The sequence below is a fragment of the Notechis scutatus genome, chromosome 4 (assembly GCF_049901735.1).
Source record: "Notechis scutatus isolate UNSWTSFEM ecotype Mainland chromosome 4, rNotScu1.2, whole genome shotgun sequence".
Classification (NCBI taxonomy): domain Eukaryota; kingdom Metazoa; phylum Chordata; class Lepidosauria; order Squamata; family Elapidae; genus Notechis; species Notechis scutatus.
This window is the reverse complement of record NC_142012.1, coordinates 122625532-122647833: the sequence shown is the minus strand read 5'-3', so window position 1 is coordinate 122647833 and position 22302 is coordinate 122625532. Positions and strand designations below refer to the sequence as shown.

The following is a 22302-nucleotide window of genomic DNA, read 5'->3' as shown; positions in this document are numbered from 1 at the left end:
AATTTCACTATTCTTCATTCCATTTACTTTGCTGGATGTTTCCCATTTATTCGTCTTCACAATTTCTAAAATAATTGTTTATTTCCTTCAAGACGGCTCTGCATTTTTTTCTGTGTGTTCTTGATTTTAACCATTCTTTCTTTTCATTGACTATATTTCTTTGCAATTACTTATCCAAATGAGATTTAAATATCTCTCTCATCTTCATTTTTTTTTGCAGCTATCATTCTCTCATAAGTACTTTTTTTCCATCCACAGCCTCTTTCTCTTCATTATTTTACCAAACATTAAATTTCATACTTCCTACTAACTTAACTCCATATATTACTGCAGTATGATTCTTTTTTTCTATTTCAAGCAGCTTCCATATCTTTTCTTATATACCATTCATTCTGATTCATTTTTGGGAGGGGAAGATGAATCTTCTATATTTTTTTTATACAGGACTTATTCTTCTTCCTGGAGTCATTCTATTTTCTCTATTCTTTTACTCTTGCTTTTTTTTCCATGTTCATTTTCTCCCAAGATCTAATTCTATCTCACATTCAGAACTTCTCATCACTCTTGCACCTTTTAGTAATTCTCTTACTCTTTAATAATACACAGTCAAATTAGCAGATCATACAATCTATTCCTTTGCTGTGCCTTATCTATGATGAACAATTTATATGTGATCATCTTCAAAACAAATAGTTCCCTTTCTAAGTAGGTATTGACTGAATTAACTCTTCTCATTCATTCTTGTTTTGAAGAATAATCTTTTCACTTTTTTGTCCTTTTTTTGTTTCTTTTCTACCTTCACATCATGGAGGATTGTTGTTTTTTTCTTGGATCACCTCACTTCACATCATGGAGGTTGTTTTCCTGGATCCCTTAATTCAGGTTGTGGATCATATTTACAGTTGTCCTCAGAATATATCTCTGGATAGCCAGATGTGATGTTTAGTGATTGAAGTAGGGTTCTAGGGGCCAGATGGATTTGCTTATTGTTATACCAAGCTCCCTGCCGTACAGCAACACCCTCCAATGAACTGCTAAACTCTGTCAATGGTTAGTGGTGGCGACCATTAATTTTGAGAGATTTCAACGGACCCTTGTTTGGCAGTGAGTTTGAGCTCATTAAGAGTTCCTGTCCATCTGAAATTGTCCCCAATCACAGAAGGCCTAATTCACACAGGTGGCCATATGCTAGATCTGTTTTATGTTTTAGGGCAACTGCAATGTGATCTGAAGGTGGAGAACATAATCATCCTCTGACTGACTTCTCTGTGTACTTACAGGCATACAATAAATATTTATGCCCTTTTTGCACAGAAGAATCTTAAGCCGACAGCTACATTTCTTTTAAAGTTTTTTTAAAGAATAGATTTGGGCTCTGCAGGAGTTTGTAGCCTGGATTAACAATTCCAAATATTTGAAGTTTGAGCCTATTGATGTAGAGCAGATCTGGGCCTTTACAGCTGCTGGGCCACATCCAGCCCTTTGGCTATCCCCAGCCCATGTGAGGTTAGTAGCAAATTACAAATCAAATGTAAATAAGTATGCCACAAGGGGAAAAGTTGAATCAGGTCCAGCTCTGCGCAGTTGCTGTGCACTTGTTGTCTGCTGGCAGCTGCAGGAGGGCAAGGAAAGAAAGTACACCTGTGCAGTGGTCATCCCTCACCTGGCACAGCCAAATGAAATCATTGTGTGACGGGACCTGAGCCCAGCAACCCACTGCAGCCTGACAGGCAAGTGGCAACCGGAAGCTAGCAGCCATATTAAGCAGAATGAAGTTCAGTCTATTGATTTAGCCCCCCAGAACAGTCCCAGTTTCTAATATTAAATAGAAAATTAAATGCCCCAATGTAGAGGTAAAACAGCCAACACACTAAAATACACCCTTGTTTAATACTAGCAGCTGGAGTTAGCAGCTATATTTTAAGAAATGAGCAAACTTTTAGTTTTCAGACAATGGTCAACATTTTTTTGTAGATTGAATATGCATCTTCTATGTGGCACATATTAGAACAATTCCCTCCTTTGAAATGTAAATAATCTGTGAATATTTACATTCTCTATACCTAATAAAATATAGCCTATTACTATATTTTTGAGAAGTTGGCATGAAGAGACAGTAAAAAACAATGGTAGTTTGCTTAGTAGAATCTGTGCTCTAATTGGTCACTACAATATCATTTATTTTACTTAACTAAAGAATATATTATCCCTTTAGAAGTCAGACAGTACCAAGAATTGCCATTAGGTAGCAGCAAAGGATACTCTATTTCCTAATTCCTCTCCATTTTCTTACTTTCTCACATAGCTCTGGATTTGCTAATTTCAAAACATGCATGCATATCCACACCCATACAAAAACTGGCCCTAATTCAGTTAGTGTAATGTGCAATTCAAAAAAAAAATCAATTACTACATTGTGTAGCTTTCCAATATCATTAAGCTGATGTTCACAAGCCTCAGAAATGTGGGATTAACTTTAAGAATATCTGTATTCCATCCAGTTGTTCTTACATATGTCATTTGTCGTAATACCTATGCATAACTTTCTATCTTATAACAAAGAAAGGAAGAAAATCTATATTTGGCAGACATGGAGAAAATAGGAAGTAAATGGCTCTATTTTTTGTTAAAGAAATTACAGACACTTATTTCTTTGGAATTGCTATGTTATTTTATCAGTTGTACTTTCCCCTCAATCATCTGTGTGTGTGTGTGTGTGTGTGTGTGTGTGCTCACGCGCATGCATGCGTGCATGTTCATGTGTCAATACATACACGCACTCATTCAAGCCAGTCTATAAAACAGCGACTAGCTCAAAATCATTCAGATAACTTTGCACATAAGGCAAGACTAGGCCTCAAGGCCTCCCAGTTTCCAGCCTGGAACCTTATTCCAGCCTGGAACCTTAATCACTACTAAGATGTCTCCTGTGCTCCCCCACCCTCAATTGTTCTCCTCTGATCATGATGGATTTCACCAGAGACGATGCCATTCAAAAATTATAAGGTATTCTAACACAGTGTTGTGGCCTGCCAGCAGCCAGCGAAGCCTCAGACAGTGAGGAGGTTGGGGAAGAACATGGGCCAGTCCTGGAGTCAGGGGAAGGCTCTGATGAATGCTCTGCGTCGGAGGCAGAGATGGGGCCATGGCCAACAGCTGCCTTCGGAGGCTGCCAGGAGAAGGGAACAGTTAAGGAACAAGGGTCAACTCAGGAGTAAAGGCACAGGTGGAAGGTGAATGGCGCCTCCCCTAGGGAATAAAGAGGAGCGAAAGGGGAGTGGTGTTTGCAGGAGACAATTAGTTCGTTTAATTAGTGTGAAGATTTATTTGTGACTCTCAAAGACTCCTTGCCAAGTATTTTCCTGCGTTGTGCTTGGAAGCTATCGGCCTGGCAACTCTCCAAGTCTGATAAGATCTGTGGTTGTAATTCACCCTTGAAAGACTGTTTGCCGGGATTTTGCTGGATGTGAATGATAGGAATTCACATTAGCCTAATAAAAAGGGGTTTTGTCAGGACAAGGAGTCTGTTTCATGATTTTGTGAAGCCTAGGTCAGAACACGCATTGGAAAGTAACTAGCTTGGGGAGACTGCATGACATAAGCTTTTCCCTTTGTATTATTGTATCTACAACATATGAACTTCAACTACATATTCCCTCAGATAAGATGCTCTCACTCATTCCACTACATAGCAAAATGCATAGTCAGTTTCACTGGATAGCTAATAATTGGAAAGCTAAGCTTTATCCACAACAGATGCATGTAAATATGAATATCAAATGCTTATTTGTTTTCAGTATTATCTGTCACTACATTTAGCTTCTTTGGGAATTGATAATGAGAAGAAAAGAAAGGCCTTAAAGAACTTTAAATATATGTAATTTTTAAGACCAATGTTTAAAACTGAATGCCAGAAGTATGGTGGTTCAATATTTCATAGCCAATACAAGAAATGTGCAATGCCACTGCAACTTTAAATCTTGATAAATCCCCTTTGTCAGCCTCTCCTTCTCATTGAAATGCCAGAGGGAGCAGCAATCAGAGAGGAGATGTTCAATGTGATAGAGGTCAAGACACTGGTGGATCAACGTACAAGGAACACGACCTTGTTTATTTTTTTCTCCAGTATTATTGTTTACAGGGTGCTTTGTTCATGTACCTTGTGGTTCTTAGCTAAAAGATGAAATTACAGCCTAGGATGGTGCACTCAGGCACACATCCAATTTGTGTTTCCATCTCAGAAAACAAAAAGCTTTGGAAGCCCTCAGGCTGCCATTCAAACTTGGAGAGGCTGACATTTTTAACAGCATGAACCAGAGACTGGCAGAAGGAATGATCGAATGCATTTCTAACTTGTCAATCAAAGATCTCACCTCTGCTGTCTTGTAAACAGTTGGGAGCCATCTAAGTACATTCATAAATGGGGACAAGTACATTCAGTTGGGGGGCTGAAGCCATGGCCATAGATTGCTAGCACTTGAAATCAGAGCCTACTATAATAATCTCAGCACAAATAACTTGTAGATTTTTAACAGTGCTGCCACAGCAAATCAGAGTGGACAAAGCTATATAGACTTCAGACAAATAAAGGCCATCTTTTTACTACCCTGATGGATATTCTGCTCAAGGAATACTTCCAATTATATACAGGAAACTTCCAATTATATGCAAGAAACATCCTGTATTAATAGAAAACTTTACTTTTTTTATCAAAAGATGTCACTTTTATTGCAGATGCTAAACTAGCTACATGCCAGAACATGACTTGTTTCATTAGTAACAGTATTTTTTTTGTATTAAATATGAACAAGAAAATATATGAACAAGAAAAGAAAAGAAAAAAAAAAAAAAGAAAGGGACAAAATTATTGCTTGAACGCTTATTGCTTGAGCAAGTTCACTGGAAAAGAAAAAATTAGGTGCTCTCCAGAAGAATAAATAGTAAACAGTGTGCTAAAAATACAACTATCCAATAAAAAATTATGGACAATGATGTAAATAATTTCACAATCAGCAGGGATTAAGCAGCCCTCGAGGTTGCAACTTCTACAATAACACGAGAAAAGTCTACTGATACCCTTCATGCCCTTAGCATGTATTAAAAGAAAAGCTTAATCCCTGAGAGTATCTATGCTAAATTATTGAAAAAAATCTTATTTTTAAGAGAGCAAGACAAAGAGTGTATGACTAGAGGGTCGGAAGAAATAAAAATGTTTTTAAATTCATCTCTAAAACTTGTTTCAATCCACAACCACATTCAAAATAAGCCAAGAGAACAAAACTCAATCTCAGGCATTTCTAATAAATAAATTCATTCCTGTCCTGCTAAAATTGCATCCCCCCCCTCCTAAAAACTGACAATTTGAAGCTATCAAATCAAAAAGGAATTTTGCAAATTTTACTTCTATGTTTCTGAAATGCTCAGGGATTGTTATTAGTATGGAGGTATCACTTTGCCATCTTGTTCAAAATCCTAAGAAAACTTGTTTGAGCAACAGATTAACTGCAAAAAGGTTCAAAAAGCAGGTATAAACCATTAGCAACTTTTCATACTTTAAGCTGAATAAAGTTAAATATAAAGTGTTCTCATCCAAGTATGCAAAAAATAAGACTTTAAACAGATATCATTTCTGTCGACCTGCCATCATTTATGACTTAAACTCTAATGTTATTGTAATGTAAGCCTCCTAGAGTCATCTCACCCGTGAAATGGGCAGTAAATAAGTTTAATAAATAATAAAGATAACAATAACTCAAGTATTTGCACTACCTAAATGGCAAGCTCAATTCAACCAAAATTTTAAGGATATCTTACTTACTCCAGGAACCAAACGACAAAATCTTATGTTTAACCGTAGTCCTTGCATTCCCAGAATCTGTTACCTTCTTTAGAATCTTTTGTAACTATCCTTGAATCCAATGCTCAGAAAATTAAGTGGGGGCTGGCCTTCTATTACAGCAACTGGTAAACTACCTAATACAAGAGAGTTAAGATATCTGTATGCAACAAAAGATATCTTTTGTTGCATACACATATTGAGCAAGCAACACCATGCAGAGCAACAAAAATGTAACAAATAATAAGACAAAAAAGTTATATTAGATATACTTATAGACTTAGACCATGCATTGATCATTATAATGAAATATGGTAACTCTTCACTGAAATATTTGCATAAACTTTCTATATACAGTGTTTGAAGATGTATTTGAAATGCCCAAATAGTTGTTTTATTTCCCTTTTGCTTTCCCCACCTCATTTCTTTTAACTAATTTAAGGCAGGCATACTTACATATCTGTATGAAACACTTGTGAAATAAAGAATCTTCTCCTAAATCACATCACTGTCCACAAAATTCACATAAGGATTCCTAACATGGAATTACCACAAACCTGTACATTACAATTTTCATACATACCCACAACACAGATGATACCAATCTATACTTCACTAGCATATATTTCATTTTTTTTCATTGAGAATTAAGCCTATCCTTGTAAAGGGTAAGGTACTGTATATAAACAGAGGTCAAACCCTTCTAGCACTAATGATATTTACCTAGTCAGTTAATGAAATGTCTATAAGCAAACAACCAAGCTCAGAGAACACCAAGATCTTCACAATTCAGCCATACATATATTCTCTTCTATTAACCCTTCATATTTGTAATCTTTTTAACCTTAAGCTTCTCAAGTGCTCTTCAGTTTATATTTTATCTCTTAGAGATAAAATATAAACTGAAGATATATAATGAATATCTACCTTACAAAGATCATTTATAGAAATTAAAAAGATACAAATCATTTAATCTATTAAAAATCATTTATAAAAAAGAGGTATCGAATACAAATAATTAATGCTGTCACAAATTGCCAATCAACTTTCTAAAACTAGAATCCAGACACAAATACAATCTTGGATTTATTCAATCTATACAAATCAAGGCAGAAATATATGAAGATAATTAAATTCTAGCCTATATTTCTCCATATTGAAAAAGAAATAAAATGTCCCTATTTCTTTAATTAATTTTATTGATAGATATTAATTTTATGTAATAGAAAAACAATGCAAATTTAAGAAAAAGAAAAAAGAGCACAGAAAAATGGTGAATAGATTTTATTTATTTGTTTGTTTATTTATTTGATAAATGTATACACTCCCCCCAACATACCTCAAGGTAACTAAATAAAGAAAAGAAACAGAAAAGAAAAATAAAGTATAAAGAAGTGGCTTCTGATCATCTTTGCAGCAGTTACAAATTCTCCCACTTTAAGGTTGCATCATGATTCTTCCTATATTTTATCCTTTCCAATCATCAATCCTATAAATCACCAGTTCATTTCCCCCCCAGAAAGGTCCAGAAAGGGTTTTCAGTCACTAATAAATGTACTTGTCTTTTCCCTAATCAAACAAGTCAAATTTGCCATTACAGTTACCATGTATAACACCAATTTTGCATGAGACATATTAATTCCCTATTTCTGAAAGTTGTGCCAGATAGCCAAGTAAATGAGCCGACATCTTAAAGTCTATCAGTGCTGAATACTAGCTCAACTATAGGAGCTTCCATGGAATGATCTAAGATGCGTCAGCATTATTTTCACATCACTCAAGGCAAGAAGCCAGATTTAAAATCAAATCAAATCTTGTATTCTTGGCCACAATCTATGGATTTACCCAACTAACTGTCACAATGATTCATGAATGTCAGAAACATGATGAAGCAGCTGTTCCATGAGGTTTCCCCAGGTACTGATGGCACAGATTTCTGTTACCACAAATTTATTTAATGTTCTGATACATCATGTCTCACATATTTCTCTTGGAAGCCAACATATAATCATTCAGATTTTCTTGCTTTCATTTGTAGCTTATAACTCATGCTTATAATTCTCCTAAAATAATAATTTCATTGCACAGCCTTATATTTAATTCAGAGGTTTTAAAACAAAAAACTAGGATTGTGAAAGGAAATCAAGAGTGTCATTTTGCCTTATTAATTAAAAACTAAGGAGGAGTGAAAACGCCCAAAATCAATTAGAGTCTATGGGAAGATTAAGACTATCTTGTGGGAAACTGCCTTTTTTTTTAGACACATATTATTTTATCTTGTTTTGCAATAAATGTAAAAATAACCTCAATTACTTCTAAATTTTTCAATTTTGTGTCTCTTGGGTAGACAGATTCTTATAACAAACAGTTATAAGAGGAATCTCTTTCATATACATACCTGAACACATATATCTTTCAAAATGAGAAAATGGAAGAAAATGATATATAAATTGACATATAATGCATATCAATACTTCCTACTGATATACATTACATATAGTACAGAGACTCCTCAATCTACAACCATTCATTTTATGACCATTTGAAAGTTACAATGGCCCTGAAAAAAACAATTTAAAATCGGCCTTTGCACTTGCAACTCCGCAGCATCTGCATGGTGGTGGGATCAAAATTCAGGAGCTTGGTAACCAGCATGTATTTACAATTGCTGCAGAATCCCAGGGTACTATGATCACCGTCTGCAACCCTCCAGTCAGCTTTCAACCAGCAAAATCAATCGGGGGAGGGGGGGTGAATTTTATTAACAACAGCTTGATTCATTTAACAACTGCAGCTGTGGCAGAAAAAAAAAAAAGTTGTAAAATTGGACCCAACTCACTTAACAGCAACCTTGCTTAACAATAGAAACTCTGGTTCCAACTGTGGTCATAAGCTGAGGATTAGCTGTATTGTACAACTCCAGCTAAACACAAATACACGTATTCCCAGGCTTAGCATCATTCATTCAGTGATTAAATTACAGATGGAGAAATATGAATCACAACTGATACCTCAAGTTTTGGCCGTTGCAGCAACACCATGGTCACGTGACCAAAATGTGGTGCTTGTTAGCACTTACAACCCCAGGCGTGTTGTAACTCCACCCACCTATGCCCTTTTTTATGAGGTGTAGCCACCCTGGCTGCTTATGCGTTGAAAAAGAAATACTAAAGACAGCCCTTCAACACCCCTTTTTGCCAGTTTCCTGGGTGGGGCTGGAGCTGGCTAAGGGGAAAAAAAGGATAGGCAATCCCTTAGCCCCAGTGTCTCTATCAAGCCCGAAATTGACATATGTGTAGCTATTTTAGTTAGGTTTAGTATATATTATTTTTCTTACTTTCACTGCCATGGCGGGAAGGGTTTTGGGCTTGCCACATTCCTAAATGGGGAGGAGTGGAGATGGAGAGAGTTGTTTAGGCTAGGTGATTTTTCTTCCTGTGGGAAAATGAGCTGTCCATGCTTAGGCCCCTTGAGGTGGAGATTTATGACATCAAGTAACGTTGAATTACTTCTATTGGAGAATGTGACTTTTGGGGGTTGTTTCTAACTTCTAATAATGGGGTAATTCTGGGTTGTGTCAAATCTGGAATTACCACAGACTTTGCCAATTTGATGCTTTCCAAAATAAAAGAAATTGTCCTGGAAGAGGGACTTTGTTTTATTCTTTTTAAATGGATTTCATAACTTGGAAACCTGACATCCTCTTCACTTCATTGCAATCTTCTACTCCTTATGCAATTGGGACTTTTATTCCTGGCAACCAAGGAATTTGCATGGAAACCACTAAATAGATTGCTAGAGGTGAGATCTCTTGATTCCACAGGAGATCTGCTTGGTGCTTTTAACCCTGAGGAAGTCAAACCAAAGCCAAGAAAGAGTCAGCTGTTGCACTCAATTGCTCTTTTCTTAGCTGCTGGACAGTGACAACCATTGGATTCTTCCCTTCTTGCAGGAAAGTGCTCAGGTGCTATCCATTGGGAGTTTTGCTGGAAAAGGGCATTTCCTTGCAAAGCACATGGTTGCCAAGGCATTTGGCATTCATTTCCCACAGGATTGCTGCTTTATACACCACTATGGAGGCTTCCCAGGCATTTGGAGTATGGCTGCTTTGTGTTGCACCCTGGAGCTTCCTAAGCATTTGGCACTTCCAGGCATGGTGTGTTTCATCATGCTGCTGGGCTAGGCTGGGACTGAGGCTTCTAGGGTTGGCCTGGCTTATTTTCAAAGCTTTCCTCTGCTTTCATCACACTATAATAGCATCCCAACTAGCATGCAGCCTGGCAGGGCCTCTCCCTACCCCTGAAGCACTCCTTGGTTCTTTATCTGGGACTCCATCCACTTAATGATCCACAATTCTCACTTAACAACAGCAAGGAGGAATTGCTGGGTTGTGATTGGTGAGTGAAGCTGTCAAGTGACACCTCACTTAACAACTGCTAGTCCCAATGGTGATCCTAAATTGAGGACTATCTAAAAGATCAATTTGTAAATTACAATATTTGCCTGCTCATTATAGTATCACTTAATAAAGTCTTGATCTTCTGAATAGTATAATTTGTCCTGAAAGCTCTGCATTTTTGTATAAATTTCATCTGAATATCATATGACTCTTATTTGTAGAGTCTCTTGAATTTCACATAACATAAAGATAAAAACCCATGATCACGAAAATGCCATGGTAGAAATATGTTTCCCAACAATGCTGGCACTTTAGTAAGCACTGATAAGGTTGGCATTTATGTCTGCTGATCTTTTGATAAATAGAAAATATCTTACGACATTTATATACACTGATTGGACATCATGTGTTCAATGTATACTTCAGAAATCAAGAAAATATAACTCTCCTACCATATTGTATTTCGTTATTGTTATGATCGTTAAGATTGTGTTAGTACTGTTTTTATGATTTATACTCTGGATTCAAGGATAGAATAAAAATTAAGATGAATAAAAAATTCTCTATTTTCATTTTTGCACTTTGTTTATAATAAATTTGGTTAGGGATTCAAGAATAAATTCAGACCATGTATATCTCAATAGATTTTTATAGATTAAGACAGACTTGACTATCATATCTGACCTGCAAAACTCCACATAACCACATGATGACAGCAAACATCAGATAACTCTTTGTTATCATCTAGTGCATATACGGATTCTTATACTCCCTATATATTTCCATTTTAATGACAATAAAAGAAACTGTAATCCAGGATATCAGTATGTTTAGAAACACCAGGTTGGAGAAGAGTGCTTTAACCTAGCTGAAAATGATTATGTGAAAAAGCCATATAATTAAACAGTGGGATAAATTGAAAGTCTGAAATATCTAGGAGCTGCAAACCAAGATTTTAAAAGTTAATGTGAGGTCTGCTTTTTTATTTCCTCAAAGAATTATTGCCAGATAGAAATAAAGTTTTTAATGTGTATAAGAATTACTGTGTTTCTCATATAATAAGGCCGGGTCTTATTTTTTTTTTGAGCCCCGAAAAAATGGCTAGGCTGTCTTTTCGGGGGTGACTTAATTCCCTCCCTTGCATCTTTGGGTGGGCGGGTGGCGATGGCTTGGATGTTGACCTCGGCGTTGGTTGGGCACTTCGTATCGGGGTCAACTCAGGCAGCACCATATCCGGGTGTGCAACAAAAGTACTTCCTAATGGCGGTACTTTTTAATGAAATAATGAGCTATAATATATGATGAGGGATATAATATATAACTATGGAAAATAGGGCTCCCATAAAAGTATGTGATTTAATTGAAAAGTAACGATTTAAATGTTTAAGATATGAATGAATATTAATACTAATGAATAGATTTGTATTATTTTTGATAATATAGTATAATTTTAGAATGTACCAGACAGAATCCCAATATATGTCATGTGTTTTATATTAAGTATTATAAATGTAGGGGAAAGAGATAAAGGCATCATACTCCATATAGTGTACAGGAGAAGTTTTTTTTTTTTTTTTTAAAAAAGAAGGAAAATAAAGGGCTGGCTGGAATAGAACAGACAAAGAATAATAAATATTATGATATGAATTGAGAGGAGATAAATAAAATAAAATAAAATTGAGAAAATTTAAAGGAGAGGAGAAGACATATAGAAAACTGAAAATGTTAATAAGATATGAAATGGTATGTAAAATGAATATGAATTTGAATTTGTGTCTGTACCAAGAGTTTTAACCCGGGACTAATCAACTTTCAGATAAGAGATTTTTTATGCTTTTATGTTTTGTTTTATGTGTATCTATGTATTGTTTGTCTTGAAAATAAAACTTGTTTAAAAAAAAAAAAAGTACTTCCTAACGGCAAGCCCCCATTCCCCCCCATTTCGCATGTTTTAATATAGGCCTTAATTTGGGGGGAGGGGCTTAATTTCATTTTATGCCTATAAAACATGCTGGGACCTCCTATCGGGGGAGGCCGTATTGTTGGAGAAACAGGGTACATAGAAATAAAGCATAAGGTAAACTAGTAATTTAGGGGTTTTTTTAAGCTTCTCATTAAGAATGTTTTAATTTCAATCTCAGGAAAGGCAAAAGCCGCTCTCCAGAAATGTTCCTTTGATTCTGTGTGCAGTAGGGGTGTAAATAGAATAGGGGATAGACAGAAGGGAGAGAAGTAAAATATTCCAGAACTTATGACCATTAAGAGTATCTGTCTACCTTCTTCCATTATCAATACACCACTAGGAAAGCAAGAATAACAGCACAAGCCAGAAATCAGACAGCTTGAATATGAAGTACCAATTCTTACCATATTTTATATTCTAATCTAAATATCTAATGGCTTCCTGTCCTCCTCAGAAGAGGAAAACCAGGCCAATTTTTCTAAACTATACCTAATTTGCAAGGGTCAGCACTGTATCTTCTTATGGGATCTTAGCAAAAATATTTCTATCTGAACCATCAATCTTTCTGTGTTAGTGGCCAACTCTGGATATGTGCAACATGAATAGCTGGAATGACATACTTGCAAAAGCACTAGCACTAGCAATTATAATAATGATGAAAGAAGTTATGAAAACGAGCAGGAGCACAAACCTCAGACACCCAGAGAGAGAGACAGAGTGAGAAAGTACCTGGAAAGTTGTGAGTGTGCCAGTCCCTGGGTTATACAGGCATCGCAGTGAGGGCATGCTGTCCGCCAGGCTGGAGCAGCCCAGCCAAAGAGACCGGGGCATAGAACACTGCAGAGAAAGGACAACTATGAGATGGGACTGTATGAAACAGGATGGTACAGAATATAGGAATTTCTATGTCTGTACAGGTAGTCATTGACATATGACCACAATTGGGACAGGAATTTCTGACATGAGTTGTTGCAGTCATAAGTCAGTCAGACCTAATTTTTAATAATGGTCATTAAATAAATCACTGTGGTAGTTAGGAGATCCAGTTTCCCCATTGGGTACTTTTTGCTAGAAATTGGCAAAAAAGGTAACCCTGTGACTGCTGGAGACTGAAATCAGTCATGATGCAAGCCAGTTATCCAACACCTGAATTACAATCACATGACCATGGTAAGTGTACAATGATCGTAAGTGTGAATATAGGTCATAAGTCACTTTTTCCAAGGCTGTCGTAAATTTGAACCAAGTTTAATAATCAGTCATAAGTTGAAGACTACCTATAACTTAAGTTCTTAGCAAAATTACAAGTTAGTGTTAAGAAACTGGAAAAGGTTCCACACACCCACACATTAGTGACCTTAGAGAAAAGTAGAAAGGAGGGCAAGGTAGGAAATACCATACTACTTGCACACACAATTAAGGCTAATTAAATTTCTCATTAACATTTCATACTATTTTGTTTGCAAATGTATTCTAATTCAAAAGAGTTAATTCAATGCTTTTAGTGGAACTGAATTACTTGTTCTTTTAACCCATTAACCAACTAATTAAAGCAAATATTATAAAACCTAATTCACTAACTGATTTTTCCTTCATAGAAATTCACCTGGCCCTTTCCCTGTGCATCTTAATGGCTAGTTTTCATAATGGCAATATCTTAACTATTGTTAATATTTATCATCTATTTCTACTCAAGGGTTAAAACAGATTAGCAGTAAATAAAATTAACATTTGTATCAATATGCTGGAAATTGAGACCAGAGATAGAAAGGTCCCAAAAGCTGAAGGCTGAACAAGTTTTCTCTTCCATTCATAACAATATACTTAGGTTAAACTAGTTACCAGTATAAAAGCACCTGACAATCTTTTAAGATGAACCTACACATTACATTACACCAACCTTAGACATTTCCATCTCTATGATACTCCTGTACACATTTCCATCTCTATGATACTCCTGTACACATCTGAATTGTTGCAAAAACTGACCTTGATTACTTGGCCATAACTAACAGGTGGGCCTGTTACCTGGTTTGTATACTACAGCATGCAACAATTTGATTGTCTTCTACTTTGAACTCTACCTGTTCTGTGCATACAGTTACCATGAATTATAGAATATGTTTATAATTAGCACAAGTGTGAATTCATACAAATGTAATTTATTCAGCAAACTAGATGTACTACAAAAGTTAAACTCAGCTTCAGTCCCCTCCTATTCATCTAGCACTTAGACTTATATACTGCTTCACAGTGTTTTACACCCCTAAGCAGATAACAGAAAATCAGAGTTGGAAGTCATTTAATCCAATTCCTCAAGCAGGAGACCCTACACCATTTCTGACAAATGGCAGTCCAATCTCTTCTTGAAAGTCTCAAGTGATGGCGCTCCCACAACTTCCGAGGCCAAGGTGTTCCATTGGTTGATTATTCTCACTGTCAGAAGGTTTCTCCATATTTCCAGATTAAATCTCTCCTTGTTCAGTTTCCATCCATTATTCTTTGTCTGGCCTACAGGCGCTTTAGAATATAGCTTGACCCCTTCCTCTCTGTGGCAGCCCCTCTCTGTGGCAGCCCCTCTGTAAAGCGGTTTACAGAGTCAGCATATTTCCCCCAACAATCTGCATCTCATTTTAATGACCTTGGAAGGATGGAAGGCTGAGTCAACCTTGAGCCGGTCAGGATTGAACTCCTGGAGTAAGCAGAGAGTTAGCCCTGCAGTACTGTCTTGTAACCACTGCACCACAACGGCTCTTAGCACCCATACAGATAAAATGGGGATCTTAAAAAATTATCATAATATGCAAAAGTAAAAAGCAGGAATATTAGGCATATTCACCATTATACATAAAAATGGAATAATAATAATAATATAATAAAACAAAAAGGAAGAAAAAATGAATTAGAGACTTTAAAGAAATATATAACACCTTTACTATTTAACATGCTATGTGAAAAATTCCTTAGCAAAAGTTATTTGTCCTAATAAATTTTGTAACAATTTAGCTACGGCAGTTTACAAAAGCAATCAAATGAAGGTGCAGGATCATGAATAAACCAGAGTTTTAGTCAAATCTGACTTGGTGTTTTATGCAAATTTAACTAACTAATAATCCTATTTGCTCTGCCTCTGGAATAGGTAATTTCTAGTATGCAATTATTTTGCATGAGGAATGGAAGAAGATGGTTTGAAATTTGATCACTCTTTAAAAAGTAGGAGAGCTATGTTAATCTGATACCAAAAAATCAAGAATCTGGTAGCACCTTTTTCAATCAACCATTTTTATTTTATTTTTTTAAAAATAAGGCTTTACCATTCTATTCATCTAATGAAATGAAGTGCAGACTACTAAATTTGTTAGTGAAATAAAAAATATTATCAGCCTCTTTATTTCTAGGTCTTTAGCAAGTAGCATTGAAAGGTCATAGTATCTATCAAGCCCCATTTCCATGATTATACCCATCTTCCTTTTTCTAAATATTATGTTATCCGCTATATTTTTCATTTGTGTCTGAAATTGCCACTTCCTTGTTTCTCCCTATCTTCTTTGATATTTGTCCTACAGCCCTACTCTTGGTAACCCTTTGTCTCTGACTTTATTTCAGCATCTTTTGGGGAGCAGCATCTTTTTTATAAATAGTTCGACACCGAGAGCCACTTTTAAATAATTTTTAAAAATCTTAGGTTTTTTTCATCCCACTCATCATCTCACTTCCAGCAAAAGATCTGTGTTCCAATTTTAATGCAAAAATGGGAAATATGTCTAATGAATTTATACTCATAAAATTATTGTCAGGAAAATATTTTAATTACTACTCCAGTCTCATTTTTCTTCACTTCTCTGCCACTTCAGTACTATAGTTTGGTCTCTTGTATGAGCTCCTATGCTCTAGACCAGGTCTATCAAATTCCCGGCCCGCGGGCCAGATGCATCACGTGCTCAACATCCAGTTCAGCGAAGGAGGGAAATGTCCCGATACATCACATCCTGCAGATGTGACGACATGGGTTTGACATCCCTGCACTAGACTCAATGCTGAGTAGATTTCATGTCTGTGACAGCTCCATCCAGCTTGCTGGATCCACCCAGATAGACCAGCTGAGCACCAAAACATTAATATAAGGCAGTCTTGATCCCAGGAATTTGTTCTGAGTAGTAGACCTAAACAAAGCTGTTTCTTTTCATTAAAAAAAAATCCTTGCCTCTGAAACATTTCAATCCATAGTTTTATTTCATGACCATCAGAATTCCCCCTAGAGACTGATCTCCATGTACCTTAGAATGGACACAAATACCAATGGCTGCTGCAAACTTTCTCCTTCCCTTCTTCTGTTTTTCCTTCTTCTGAAATCCCATTGGATTTAGTTCTAAGGACTTATACAGCATTTCATTTTTTATCTATAACTTTTTCTATCTATCTAATCTACTTCTCCAAAAGTATTCTGATATTTGACTTAAGTGCTCCTTGGTGCTCTGTCTACTCAATTCCAAACACCTCACATTTCTTTTCAATATCTGTGCACTCCATTGTTTCTTTCTACTTATGTCCTCCAAACAGCTTAACAGGCACAAATCTCTGGTTTTCTCCTTGGTTCTTCTGTTCCCTCTGCCCTTGCTGAATCGTTCAGAAAATGATGCTTCTCCCTCTACAACATTCTAAAATACGATTCCCCTTTTAGTTCATTCTCCAAACATTAAAAAAAAAAAAAAGATTGGTCCCATTTTACTCTTCCTTTGCATTCATTCATCCTTCTCCAGCATTCTGTTATCAAAATCACATACATATTCTGACCACATAATATCCTTCCTTAATTCTAAATACTGGTATTTTTTTCATTTCCAAATCCTACACCAATTTCTTCACTTTTGTATTTGTCCTGTGCCTGGTCTCTTTACTGTTAAATCTCCTTCAGCTACCTGAACATTTCTTATTTATACCACAGTGCCTTTTCTCCTGTTAGTTATCTAAACAATTATCTCTCAGACTAATCCTCACTTTAGTTCCTCCAAATTTATCCTAAAAACCTATGTTCTCTAACAGTTTCTATATCCTTATTTCCTCTTTAAGTGGTTTTGGCTGGGAAGATAATAATTAAACTAATGAAGTGGCCTCTAGATTACCAAAGTTCATGCTGTAATACATTTTTCATCAATAGCCTACAATAGCTATCTCTAAATTAGTGCAAATGTAATGCAAACTGTGGGTAATCTAGATTCCTTTGAACATCCATCTATCTATCATATTTGCCTGGAAGATGCTGCCAGAAACCAGTCTATGGAAACTAACAAATAATTTTGACATTATAAATAAAATCCTAAAAAAAACAAAAGAGCCTTAAAACTTCCTAATACATTTTGTATAGCAAATTCACAATTATGAAATAATAAATACTTAGAAGGCTTGAATGTAGAAATAAATGATTAAACTCTTCTTTAAACAAGAAGAATTAAAACAAGCCAGAGATTAAGTAATCCACATTTCTAAGGGGAATTAGAAAGGGGGAAAAGCCCCAAGAAAAGCCTTGCTCTAGCTCACGTGTGTCAAGCTTGATCGTGTCACGGGATGTCACATGACGTATCACAACTTTTTTTTTGCCTTTGCAGAGCGGGGTGGGTGTGGCCTGCACTTGATGCATCCGGTCTGCAGGCAGCCAGTTTGACACCCCTGCTCCAGCTGATCTGAAGCAGGCCTCCAACATTCAGGACACAACCTGCAAAAAAATCCTTAGAAAACTATCAAGACTATCAAGACAAGGTTCACAACCTAGAAGGGAAGAGTAGATCCTTCAGGTAGGCAGGATCTAAGCTATTTAGGAATTTCAATGCTAATAAAAACACTTAGAATTTAATATGGAATTCTACTTTCTAATCTGCGATATTTGTTCCTGCAAATGCTGTGGTCATAAGTGTGAACCCATTACTCTGAATGAGCACTTTATGCCAGAAATTGGTAGAAATTCTAGAAACTGGAAAACAATGTCACAAATCATAGTCACATGACCACAGGACATTGCAATTGGTCATAAAGGCAAGCCAGTGGCTAAGCAGCCAAAATGTGATTGCATGGCCGTGGAAGAGGTATGGCATCACATTTTATGATGACCAGAAGTGCATTACATTACACTTGTTTTGGGTCCTTCATAAGTGACCAATCAAGGATTACCTGTAGCACCAAAGAACTCCAACCAGAAGTCATTCTTGAGAGCATCTGACCGTATGCCAATTGGTGTATTTTCCTTAGCAAGAAGTCTACTCATACTCCCATTTTACTGTATTCTAACCTTGTCTCTTTTAAAATCTTTGCATTATGGGATAAACTGTCAGTTCATTGCAATAAATCAGTAATAATCTTTTAGATTTTCCAAATTGTTATGTGCCAGATGTCTCAAAATATCATTTAGACATCTTCCATATACAGACCTTCACATAGGTTCCCAATTTTTCCAACCAAACATATGGTTGTGGGGATGATAAAAGCTATAGCTTCAGCTCATTTGAAAGATAATTAAACACATTTATGGTTCCAATTCTAAATACACTTCCTAATGTGTATCTAGGATTGGAACCATAAATGTGCTTAATTCTAGAGAACTTGCCATGCTGAATAAAACAGCTAACTTCAGAATAAGTAAGGAAAAAACTGCTGATTAGATACAATGACAAGAAACAGTACAATAAGTACAAATGTTAGCTAAGTTTGCTATTTAAATCCAATATAACAGAGAAAGAAAGCAATGGTTAAATCACTTTATCTATGAAATCTGAGGAAAATATACCTAAACTATAAATTAACGGGCTGTTTTGCAAGAAGCTGCGTTTATCTTTCTGAGTTTTGATGCTCCCATTCCCATCTTTATTTTTGGAGGAAAACGATTTTAGTTCAAAAATTCTCACTTTGTTGTTAAATAATCTCAGATTCCTTCAGGGAATAGCTAAAAATTCATATATCTGATCATTAGAGCTCCTAAAACTGGAAAAGTATTATTTTAAAAAATTTTCTATTCAACGATAACTGAAGTGGTTAATATAAATAAAATGAAGCCAACTATTAAAATATAAAATAAGATTTTATTGCATTTGTAAACATTCTCATTTAATAATCACAATAAATGTACATCATACAACATGTCTGAACTATCATTAAATTACAATATTACAATACAAAATCCTCTACAGAAGAAACAAAAACATCAGATGGAGCTAAATTTCTTAGCAAATATATGGTCTGATTGGACACTATATTTAATATACCTCCTAAAGTAGTTAATTTTAAGCTCCTCCCTCAGACTACTAACTCTGGGCACTGCCAATGATCACCACTATAATCAACTCAGTACTCCAACAAAAACATATGCTTCAAGCCATTTAGGGCCTTAAAAGCCAACACCAATACCTTGAAAACTGACAGTCAGTGAAGATCACTAAAGGTAGATACAATCATAAATAATTCCAATGATTAGGATGAAAAGGTGAGTCCATTTAACTTGTTTTCCAAAGGCAGAGAGAAGACACAAATGTAACATCTAACAAAAAGCATTTCATAGCCTACACTGTTCTAACTTAAGATTATGCCTTTCTCAATGGAAACATCTAGTGTTAAACATGACAGACATAGTAGAGGATCTTTTGGTACTGAAACTAGCAATCAAGTGCATAATATATGAATGCACAAAGGAGGAAAAAAATTGCAGAATAAAAAGCCAATACATTCTGAATTAAACTAATTAACAAGCACCCATTAAATTGCCAAATAGGAAATCCACCAGAATTAGGAAGACACACCTTTTCCTTTGTCCTTGTAGGTTATAATAACCAATTAGGTTATAAAAATTGTCACCAAACTGTTTCTATTCTCCATAAAGTTTATATAATCCAATGGGGTTTCCTCTCTTTTTTAAGTTTTTAACTCTTGTTATAGTTAAAAATATGAGCCACATTTTAACATAAAATAATGTGAAATATTGTATTTTAATTTGAAAAGGAAAAAGGAAAAAATCCAGAAATTACTAAAGGGCTCAGATAAACACTGATAAATTGACATAGGAAAAATAAATAGTCCTATCCAGTGTTCATACAAAGAATTCCTTTTTATTCTATACTGGTCTCTGTGGTAACAACAGGGTGCCTGTATTGTTGTTATAACTGCTTTTGCCTTTATAGAAGGACAAAGGTTAATTGCTTTTCTGGAGGTCACCCAGCAAGCCAACATTGGAGTCAAAAAATTGGACCCAAACTTCCTTATTCCAAGGCATTATTTAACTATTTCTTTGCAGTTATTTCTTGTACCTACAGCATGCTTTAGAATCCATCCAGAGTCTCAAATCCAACAGGATTGACAAATCCCTTAATCCCTGCATGGAAAAGAAAGTAGCATAAAAATAAAGTGGGGTTTTAAATCATGCCTTGGTAAACTACCTGCTGTATTATAGATTCCATAAACTGAAACACAAATCAACAACAGTTACTTTGTTGCAAGCACACCATTCCATACATATTTGAATGACAATAAGGAATTTCACAGAAAAGCCATAACCTGCCCATAATATTTTGAGAAAAACCTCTCTTTCCATAAATACTAGAACTATTCAGAGCTCCACATAATTTTTCTTAACGCATTCCATAACTAGTGAAATTTAGGAACAAACTTTAAATATAGTGCATTATCTAACTAATCCAATCTAGAAATCTTTGACATGCATTTTACTGGATTTATCTTGAACCCCCATAATCAATTGTCAAGATAAGTGCTGTTCCCCCACCTTACTTGAATTGAACTTCAATTATTTCCAATCAGTTCATCTAAAGCAACTTTCAAGCACTTGTCAAGGGCATCCATCCTCTTCCTCACTGGAATTCCAATGGAAGATAAAATAAAGCTGTACATCATCAGTTATATAAAACCACAAATGAATCCTGCCAACGTTTTGCACAGATGTTAAGCAGCCCAAGTGATAACAACTTAAGAAATTTCTCTTATCATCAAATTCTGGATATTTTACTTCTTAAACAGTATCAATTAAATAATTCATAGGCAAAAACAAGAAAAGGCTCCCAACAAACAAGCTTGCAGTCTAAACCCAAGAGCTGAGAGGGGTGGGGGGGACGAAGGACACAACAAATGTGAGATAAAGGGAATGGTTACTACTCTTAAGGCCTCTTAGAGAATTGTTGTTGTTCTCAGCATTTGGTGTGGTTTTTTGTTTTTTTTTAAAGTTCAACTAGATTTTTGTTCTAGTACTGCATTTTTCCCTGATTAAACTAATTATCCCTGTGGAAGTATTTTCCAGGCACGTGCATATGCACTCAAAAGATTTCAGAAGGGCCTAGAAGCAGACAGGCTTAGCCTACAAATAGCTGCTTTGAGAAACACTTCACTGAATTATTTGCATAGGCCCAAGAAGCCTGTTTCTTCCAACCTTCTAATAGGGGCGGGGCCTTTCTCAAGCATGCTTCATATGAAATTGTCCCTATTACTTATGAAATAAAAGAGAAGAGAGGATAAGTGGTTATAAACTTTTATGGAAATATTCACCACAAAATATATTGTGGATTTTTATCTAATTCTTCAGTTGACTCACAACTACATTTACTAATCCCTCTGATAATACTTTTTAACTGATAGTATAAAGTTGTGGTTATTTTTAGTCAGTCAGTGCTCACAATATCTAATTAAAAACAACTAAACTCAAGCCCTACCAGATTGTCTCAACCAAATTACAATCCTTTAGTTCTGCATTTGCTGAATAAAATGACAATGTATCATCTACTGGATAAAATATTGCAAAAAGGTATTAAAAAGCAACATTGTATATCACATTCTTTTAAAAAACTACATAATTTTTACTCTAGTTACTATATAATTGGAGACTTCTATGGACATATTTGACTAAACAGGTATTTTAAAAATGTGACATACTATCATGCTCAAAGTTGTGCATGGAATATGAACACAAACACATTCATTCAGTGGGATGCATTTACTCAAAACTGACAGTTTTATTATCTTTAATTAGTGAAAAAATTCTCCAAGTACAATATGCAGATTTGGTGACCTGTGGAAAGTATACAGGTAGCTCATTTAGCTACCACAACTAGGATTGGC

At 35.6% G+C, this 22302-nt stretch overlaps 1 protein-coding gene across 26 annotated transcripts in view; it reads right to left on the bottom strand.

Annotated features, from left to right (window-relative positions):
- BTRC (beta-transducin repeat containing E3 ubiquitin protein ligase) overlaps positions 1-22302 on the bottom strand; it is a 184952-nt gene that overhangs the window by 116890 nt on the left and 45760 nt on the right. For 13 of the 26 annotated variants that reach the window (XR_015749422.1, XM_087964647.1, XM_087964648.1 and 10 more), the window contains one exon: positions 12928-13035. The exons of 10 other annotated variants lie outside the window; for them this stretch is intronic. Coding sequence is in view for 14 of the 16 variants with exons in the window: in XM_087964647.1 (XP_087820773.1) it covers positions 12928-13035 (108 nt within the window). In the remaining 2 variants the exon portion in view is untranslated. Of the gene's footprint in view, positions 1-12927; positions 13036-17736; positions 17912-22302 lie in introns of all 26 variants that reach the window. 3 more of the 26 variants (XM_087964652.1, XM_087964651.1, XM_087964659.1) reach the window with 2 other exon arrangements.